The sequence below is a fragment of the Tupaia chinensis genome, unplaced genomic scaffold (assembly GCF_000334495.1).
Source record: "Tupaia chinensis unplaced genomic scaffold, TupChi_1.0 Scaffold000161_1, whole genome shotgun sequence".
Classification (NCBI taxonomy): Eukaryota; Metazoa; Chordata; class Mammalia; order Scandentia; family Tupaiidae; genus Tupaia; species Tupaia belangeri.
The window spans coordinates 3,767,846-3,777,262 of record NW_006159632.1 but is presented as its reverse complement, the minus strand read 5'-3'; the positions used below and the strand labels follow the sequence as shown (position 1 = coordinate 3,777,262).

The following is a 9,417-nucleotide window of genomic DNA, read 5'->3' as shown; positions in this document are numbered from 1 at the left end:
GCACCAGCGAAGCTGCAAATCAGGAAGAGAAATGCCGACAGATACTAGGTGTCAGATTCGAGAAACGGCAATGAAAGAAGGCAAAGTGCACGGGGGGACACTTTTAACTGCGATCACCATCCGCCTGTCCCCAGCGGCACCATGAAAAGCCTCTCGAAAGTCAGATATTATGAGAATCCTCATTGCCAACAACAGCACAGCAGTGGAGGCAAACCGAAAAGGCTTGTCAGGGGTCTGCCACAACACTGCTGTTCAGAGAAAGACGCTCAGCGTATCTGCTCTGCTCTGAGGCCAACGAATCCTGTCAGAGGTGGAGCTGTGCCCCACCCTGGTCAGGAGAGCACTGTTCATAGCAGCTCAAAACTCCTGTTTCGACTACATTCATTTTGCACTGAAAAGAGAGCAATCTTTCGCAGAGCTAAAAGAAACGTCCCGGATATTCCAGCCCCACACCCGGAACTTTCTGCATAACCTGAGGTCCACACTGGACTCGAATCCGACTTCCCAGAATTTTAGAAGGAAAAGTTGCATGTGTCTGTTTTCTGAAAGACATAACCATTCCAGGACATCTAACTCTCTGGGAGAGCTATCTCTTCTAAATGCTAAAAAAAGGCTGAATTTCTTTGCCTTTCAGACTGCGTTGCTCAGAACAGTTAACTTAGGGACCAGCAGTTAGTGTAACAGCTATGTCACTGGACTCCCACGTAGTCGACTACGGTTGGAGTCCTGGACCCAGTGGCTTAAACTCATGCTGGGCACGTGTGCGTGCATGCCCAAGATTCCAAGAGGAGAAGAGAGGAGAGGGGATTGCAGCATGGAAGGAAGAAAATACTAACCGATCTTCACGGGACACTCGGCACTCTGCTGGTGTTAAAAGGACAAAGGATTGACCTTCGAGCTCAAGATACGAAGCACATACCTCTCAGGAAATGTGCTTCCTCTGCCATTTGAGGAAATCTAAACTCTGCCCAAATAAGCTTGCCAGCTGCTTCTGGGGTCATGAACGGGAGAACATGTGATGGTTGGCTTGGGTTTGTGCCTGCCTACCTCCGGAGAGTTAAACTTGCGCACACACACCCGCGAATCCAAAGCTCACTTTTATTGTCCAGTTGAGCTCGGTATTTACTGAATCCTTTCAGCCGTACTCTCTGGCCCAGAAGATCAAGGAATTCTTCAAAAGCTGGTCCTGCCGTCTCGTTGTTGTACATCTCCTCCTCTGTGCTCTGGCCGGCCTTGCAGTAAAGGATCCCGATCTTGTGCTGAAAGCTCAGCTGGAATGGAGAAAAATGCAATCACTTGGAGAAAGTAGCAAACGCACTTTCAGTGAATCAGAACGACAGGAGCTGAGAACTTGGCGCTCAGGCCAGCACTCCCACACGCAAATGAGTGCCCACCACGGGCAAGACACCCGAGACGCGGAGGACCACAGCGCGCCCACGTGCAGCTGGGAAACGCCGGGACGAGGAATGGGCGTGTGGCCTTGGCCATGTCAGGTTCAGTATCTACTAAAGAATACAGAAGCTGGGGCCAGTAGGTGGCGTAGTGGTTAAGTCGCTGGACTCCAACATGGCCTTCTGCAGTTCGAGTTCCACACCTGGCAGCTTGAAACTCACACCAGGCACATGTGCTTGCATGCCCAGAATCCCAGGAGGAGAGTAGAGAAGGGATTGCTGCATGGCCACCCCCCTTGGGGGGTGATCTCTCACTTTCTGTTTATCTCTGTCTGCCGCCCTATAGCAAAAATCATCATCTACCTACCTACCTACCAACCCACCTGCCATCTACCTATATAAACACAGCGGCGGGAATGCTTTGTCTTTTATCCTATGTGGTAGTGGTAGCATCTTCCAAGTCAGAAACCAAAATAGGGCCCATGGACTTTAAAACGTTCCCCTCCCAGGTTCTCAATACTTTAAAAACGATTTATTTGGACATTCATGGAACTAAGTAAGACTACATGGAAAAAATAAATCTAATTAAGGTCTGGTAAGGAGAGAGTCCCAATGGAAACTGTGATACATACAAATGAGGAAATGTGTCCCCGTAAACCAAGGTTGGTTATGTAATTACAGTCATTGCTTACATCTCCGACTATCTTAAAGAGAAAATATCTGCCAAATACACGAAACACCATGAAGAATTTTAGTAGCAATTGAAGAGTTCCTGCTGTAGCCCTCTCTCACAGTCAACTCCAGGTCAGGCTGAGGCTGAGGCTGCCCGCCCAAGGCCACGGAGAAACCGGATCCGCTTCTGAGCTTTCCCACGTCCTCCAAAGAAGGTCTAATTCCCACTCATGCAGCCACAGCCCTTCATCGTACCACCAGCCGTCTGCACCCACCAGGCTGACAGGTTAGCAGACAGCGCCAATTCCCCGAAGGAGCAATCCGTAACACTGTGGAGTTTTATTATAGAGCTGTAAAATAGAGCCTTTCATCAGAATTCATAGCTGACTATCGCAGTAAAATAAGGCAAAACGATACTCATTTCCCTGGAGCACAGGATGATGGACGCGGCCTCATCGTATTATTACCTAATGACAACCCCGACGCGAGAAAGGCGGAGACACCTGGCTGGGGCCTGGCAGCAGACGTGCTTGCCCCGTACCAGATGAACACCCGGCTCATGGGCAGGGCACACTCCGAGCAGTGTGAGCCCGACTCGGCGCTGCTGGGGAGCCCCTGCTCACGATCTAACCAAGTGGGCTCCCCTGTGGGTGAACGCCGTGGTGTCATGGAAACTACAACACGTGTGAGAACCATGGCCCTGCCGTGAGGGTGGCTAGGGGCTGGTGTGCAGGAGCTCCTAACACCGAGTACACACGTTACTGAACTAGTACTCAGAGGGTAAGAAAAACATCCGTTCACCCAGAGATGGGGGGACAGTTTCCTGGTCAGGTCGGCCATCACGTGGACACGGTGTCACACCTGCTGCAGCACACCGTCACCTTCGGGACATGACGTCTAGTAGCAACGCCTGGTGTCACCCACCGGAGCACTGACCATTCCTGAAAGGCTCGGAGGACACTTCGGGGCCCTGAGTGCATCGGGGACCCTGACGATGAGCGATTACCACGCGGACGGCAGTGAGGCCGGGGACCTGGCTCTGCAGTACTGCCACGCCTGGCCTCGGGACGCCAACTCCACAGCTGCGCTGTCCCACTGGCCTGGCTCCTTGTGTGTGGTGAGGATGGCACTTCACGCCTGCGTTATCGGGCCCTCGGGCAGTGATAGTCCCCCATTAACGCTGTAGAGGTGGAGCTGCCACGTGCCGGCCCCTCGGAGCTCACGCCATCCTGGCAGCTGTGTCTCCATGCCCACCTGCCATCCCTCATCTGCAGCTCACCTCAGACCTCTGCTGGCACCGAGTAACTCTGCTGCCTGCACCCTGGCCACATGGCAGCTCGGTTCTGGCTCCCAGGGGGATGCCCATCCTCTCTGACAGGTTCTGAAGCAGAGCTGCTGAGTTCACGGGACTGGCCCACCTCCTCACTGACTCCCGAGTCCGGGGGACTTATTCCCTGGGACTCTTGCTCAGGAAAGGACAAATACCCAGAGAACTGACATCTCGTGAGCCTCCCTGCTGAGGGCGTGCTGTCTCCGCCCCCTCTCCTCCCAGCCTGTCTAGACCCTGACTGTGCACAGAGCTTGCTTTTCCACCCAAGAAGCCCTAAGTCATGGGAAGCCGGGAGGGGGCGGCCGGGTGATGGCTGGAACGGAGGTGGAGCCCCGGGGTCTTCTGATGGCTGCCGGCCTCTGGCTCTGGTGAGGACACACTGCTACCACATGGCACGGGACAGCTCTACGCACGAAGGCCACACACGTGGGACGTCACACACATGGGGTGTCACACACATGGGAGGTCGAACACCTGGGTCATCATGCACACGGGATGCTGCACACAGGGGATGTTGCACATGGGGTGTCACACACACGGGGTGTTGCACAGGTGGGACGTCACACATGAGGTGTCACGCACATGGGAGGTTGCACATGGGATGGATGTCGCATACACGGGTGTCACACACACAGGGTGTTGTACACGGGATGTCGCATACATAGGGCGTTGCAGACGCAGGATCTTGCACATGTGGGACGCACACACATGGGGTGTCAGGCACACAGGAGGTTGCACTCGTGGGCATCACGTATGTGGGATGTCGCACACACTCAGTCCACGTGTTCTGAGTGTGCGGGCTCATTTATTTCGCCCTCCGTGAGTCCGTGGAGGCAACCCTGACAGACCAGCGAGCCCGACCGCGTAAGCAGACGAGGAGGACACAGCACGATGCCCACGCGGGCGGCCACGCAGATCATCTAGGTCATGCCGTCTTCAAAATGCGGCCTATGTGCTCTCAGGAGTTTTCCTGTTAGGGAAGTTAGGACAGCCCTTCTAAAAAGGAAAAATGGGATTTTAGAAGTGGAGCGGTGAAATTGCATAAAGTTAAAAACAAAACAAAAACACGAGGCCCTGCCTAGTAATCATTATTCTTTCCTGACCTTTCTCCCCAACATTCAGTCTTTCCTCTCAAAATCTCGCTAACCTCAGACGACGGGCCGAGCGACATGAACAGGGACCTTCACCCTACTGAGACACAGCAGTGACCATGCGTCACCATGACGGGGACACATACGGCAGCCAAGCCTGAAGAAGGAGCGTGTGACACACAGCCGGACTACGATGCCCAAATTCACAGGTTTGCTCAAAATCAGAACCTAATTTCCAGAATTGATTCCCAGGTATCAGACTGTTACTGAGATGCCCAATTGCCTTCTGGACTGGAGTGGCCGCAGTCCCCACCTCCCCTGTGAGGACAGTCAGCTGGCTGCCCTGGCATCTCTGTGCACTGTCCTGCAAGACAGTCCCCGGACGGTGGCCACTGCAACTTGAAGGCCTTGAAGAGGCAAGTGGACCATGTGTGCAAATTTCCACAGCAGCCTGGGACCAAACACCTGGCCCCCCAGGCACCTGCTGTGCCCTGCTGGGGCAGTGTAAGGGGAGAACTAACATACCCTGGAATTTAAAGGGACAGCAGACTACCACATAGGTGGCCAGCTCTTGTCACCCCTTCCCTGCAACAAGGAAACGAGAGCTGCTCCTCTCAGGCCCCGGCACCACCTTCCCGTTCTCCAGGACAGGCTGCCCTCAGCTCCGCATTTCCCCAGTGTTTCCCGCTGACCCGCTCCCGGCAGCAGTGGCCACGGCGGGCCTTTCAGAAGTCGCCTGCCCAAGGTCAGCGCTGCAGTCTGGTGCTGTATTTCAGCCTCCACCTTTGTGCTTGAGTTGGACTCGCTCGGCATCACTTATTCCGAAGGTTACAGTCCGCACTCCTTTCGCTAATAACTCAGTGCCGCCTTTTAGACCAATTGCTGTGTCATCGCTTTTAGAATTCCAGCCACCGGGGTATTAAATATTCCACCTCCCTGCAGCACTACTGGGTCAGAGAAGAACCAACTGCTATTTCCTCTAAAACATGCAAAAAAATTCTCCTTCTAGAATTCTGGACATGTACCTCTCCATGTCTCTTTCTTTTTTAAAATCATGGATTTAAAAATAAATGCAATCATTTAAAAAAAATTTGCATGCACTTGGGTACCTACCTCTCAGCTTTCCCTAGAAGTTATTTTTATGTGAAATGTTAAAGACTTCACTCCAACTCTGGGCCAACTCTGGTCCTGACTACATCCGTACCCCCCTGGACGACGTGGATGATCATGTAACTGCTCAGTGTCACCCTGGCCCTGTCTACATCCGTACCCCCCTGGACGACATGGATGATCGTGTAACTGCTCAGTGTCACCCTGGCCCTGTCTACATCCATACCCCCCTGGATGATGTGAATAATCGTATAACTGTGCTCAGTGTCACCCTGTCCCAGTCTCGTGAGCCTGGTCAATGCATCTCTGCCGGGATAATCTGAGAACACAGCTCTGATCACGTCTCGTGGAAACCCTCCAACAGCTCCTACCACCTTCCACTCAAGCACGAGCCCTTGGCTGGCATGCAAGGCCTCACATGTTCCAGATCCCCGTCCTTCTCCTCGCCCTCAGCCTTCCCCACCGTCTGTTTTCTTTGTAAAGAAACTGGATTAGCTGAAGTTCCTAAACAGGCAGCTACTACCACCCTCTTGAAATTCTACCCAAGTGTAAAGGTCCGGTTAAAACATCACCTCCCTCGGGGTTGCCCAGCCACGTTACTCCCGCTTTCCAAAGCACTCTATGCATTTACACCTCCCCCAGATCTCGAGTCACGCTGGGCCTCGCACAAGTCTTTGTCCCCAGGGGCTAGGGACTAGGTCCCAGTCAGCTCCCAACTTCCTAACGCATCCGTTCACAGCTGCCTGCCAGCGTGTGCCCTGCCCCTGCACGGTGGACAAGAATAAAGGGCCAATGTGAGATTTTCACACACTGGGGAAAAATGCCCCCAGCCTCCACTACCACACCATCAAATGAGCTCTTGCCAGCTGAGACAGGCCAAAGCCTTGGAGCAAAGAGTGCAGGTCACAGCTCAGCAGGACGGGTGTCGCACCGTAAGGGCCTCAGGTTTCCAAACTCACGTCAAGGCGTATTTAGGAAAAACAAGAGAAAATGTTTCCAGGCATTTAATAAATGGTCTTAAAATAAAGATGGAGCCCAACCACAGCAGCACAGGTGGCAGGGCGGCGTTGCACGACGCAGGAAGACGTCAGCGCTCGTCACCTGGCGGCCACACACGGCCCTGACCCTGGCTGGCTGTGCGTAGGCTGGGGGAGGACTGAGGCCTGGGAGGCCCTGTGGAGGGTGCCTGTCTCTCTCTCTCTCTTTCTCACTCTCTCATGGGAGATACAAATTCAAGACGGATGTGTGAGAAAACTCTAAAACTTGTGCACGCCTAGACACGAACTCACACGCAAAGCACGGCCTATGCACGGTACACACCCCTTGCTCGTCCAGCTTGAGCAGCTGCTCCGAGACCTTGGGCGAACTGGACGCCTGCCGCAGGCACGGGATGCTCAGCTCGGGGATGACATACTCCAGCACCTCCTTGAGAGGCAGGCCTCGGGCGGTGCCGTGCCTGGCGGTGGAAGGGATGGCGTCTTCTAAAATCGCTCCTCTCAGTGTCGTAAGCTGTGGGGGGCAAAGCGCGAGACTTCAGTTAGTACTCATTCCCGGTCACCCACGCAGGGCACAGTCGTTGGTGCCCTGGGAGGGAGGAGGAGAAGCGAGGCTCAAGCGGGCAAAGGGCCACTGAAGAAGCAAGGTCAACACCCACACTGTCTCTAACAACAGGACACAGGGGCCAGGAGTGAGCCGGGCAGGCTGGAATAATCCGGTGTGAGCCTGAGGATGAGAAGCCAGGCAGGGCGGCTGTGGAGGTTCGGACTCTCCAACCACTCTGCGACCAGCGCGAGGGGTCGGCTGCGAACTGGAGGCGGCGACCCTGACCCCGTGCTCCCGCTCCTCCAGCCTCCACCCCTCATTTCCCTACTTCTCCACGTCTCTTCCCTTCCACAACCTTTCTCCTCTCCTACTCCATTCTCCACGCTGACCTCTGTGAGGCTGGCTGTGGACAGCAGGTGGCATTGAAGACCCTCACCAGGTTTGTGTCACGACTTGTCACAGGCCCTCAAGCCTGTCATGGAAGCATGGAGCACACACCTCAGATCTAACACGACAGAGACCAAGTCCCAGTGCCGCAGAGCGGTGCAGGCCCTGGGGGCGGGGCTGTTCGAGCTCTGAGAGCAGGAACTGTGGCGACGTGACACAGGACGCCAGCACTGTGCACCGTGACACGGGCCACCTGCAACCACGGCTGCCTGCCCAGTCTGCACCGCCACGGCAGCTGCTAGCCACGCTGGCTACTGAACCCTCGGAATGTGACTAGTGTCAACGAGGAAACAATTTCTAGTTGCTTTAAATTTAGATTGCAATCTGTGACTACTGAATTAAGTCAACATAGGTCTGTGACTCAAACTATGTGTCTTGGAGAGGCAGGCCTGTCTCAGACACACCCAGCGTGGAGCGTAGTCACAGCACAGCTGCGTGCTGGTATGACACACAGCCCACATGCTAACGCAGCACGCGGGGGCCAGGAAAGGGCCCTCTTCCCTCTGTCTGACCAGGAGTCGCCCACCTAAGCACACACCCTGAACTGTCCACCAAACGTGTCCTCTAAGTGAAATGGGCTGACTTAGGGGAACCCCTGAAGCTCAGGTCTGCTCTAGTTCTGTCCACGAGCCAGCATGTCCACCTAGGGAGCCACACACACTGTCATGTCTGCAACAACCTCAATCTCCAGAGCAATGCAGGAACAGCCCTGCCCTGAGTCCCTGATAGGAGGAGGTGTGGGCAGAACCAGCTCAGGAGTCGCCAGACGGTCTTGGAAAGATGGGATTGGAGTATCAGTATATTTTGGTGCAAAAAAATCTATGCATAGTTTTTTCATAATCTGTATTTTCCATAAACGTTTTGAGTACCTTCTTCTGGAAAAACACTAAGCCAACATTCACTGCACTGCAGGCTCCCTGCCTTTCTGCAGCAGATGTCAAAGCTGTGTGTCCACCCTCATGTGAATGGGCCGTTTGAGCCTGTCCTCGCCAACCTCACCGCCAAACCTCCCATGGTACCTACCTATTGTAAAAGCTGGCAGTGAGATCGCCACCATTTAAAACCCACGACAGGTTTCCAATTTGGGAGGGAATAAAATGCTGCAAGCCCTTTCTCAATTGCCTTAAGCATTATGACCACTGACATTGAAAAGTAAATTCCAAGCCCGCTCCACACAAGCGCACGCAGGCACAGCGAAGGAGCCGGGACGGCAGCGACACGAAGTGGCCTCTCACCTCACTCGTCCTGAAGGCCACGCGGTAGTTGAACTGGGACCCTTCCTTCTCCTTGGCGTCTTCCACCTTCTCTCTCCGGATGCTGACTGCCACCGGGCCGAGGTTCTCATCTATCCCAAAGTAGTTCTGGTGCTCTGGAAGGAGGACAGCAATGGTGTCAGGAGAGACAGAAAGCAGCACCGGCGAGGAGCACTCTGCGCTGCTGTGCCACGGCTCCGCGGAGGGCCACGGCTCCGTGGAGGGCCATGGCTCAGTGGGCCACAGCTCCGCAGAGGGCCACAGCTCTGAGAGGGCCACGGCTCCACGGAGGGCCACAGCTCCGTGGAGGACCACAGCTCTGCGGAAGGCCACAGCTCTGAGAGGGCCACGGCTCCACGGAGGGCCACAGCTCCGTGGAGGACCACAGCTCTGCGGAAGGCCACAGCTCTGAGAGGGCCACGGCTCCTGCTCTCATCCCCCAGGGACGTGACAGTGCTTTCTGGTCCTGATGCAGTTTCCGTCCCGTCACCGCGTTCCCCACGACTTTCTCACCCTGCATTTCACTGGTCCCCAGGCTCCGGAGCTTCTGTCCCACATTGGGATCTCACCGTTCTCGGAAG

General features: G+C 54.8%; 1 protein-coding gene across 1 annotated transcript in view; it reads right to left on the bottom strand.

The window, feature by feature from the left end:
- The window catches only part of SIPA1L2 (signal induced proliferation associated 1 like 2), a 105,274-nt gene that overhangs the window by 81,461 nt on the left and 14,396 nt on the right, over positions 1 to 9,417 (bottom strand). The window contains exons 2-4 of the mRNA XM_027770859.1: positions 8,819 to 8,952; positions 6,915 to 7,103; positions 1,097 to 1,271 (exon numbers count right to left, since the gene is read on the bottom strand). Coding sequence (XP_027626660.1) covers positions 1,097 to 1,271; positions 6,915 to 7,103; positions 8,819 to 8,952 — 498 coding nt within the window. The remainder of the gene's footprint in view (positions 1 to 1,096; positions 1,272 to 6,914; positions 7,104 to 8,818; positions 8,953 to 9,417) is intronic.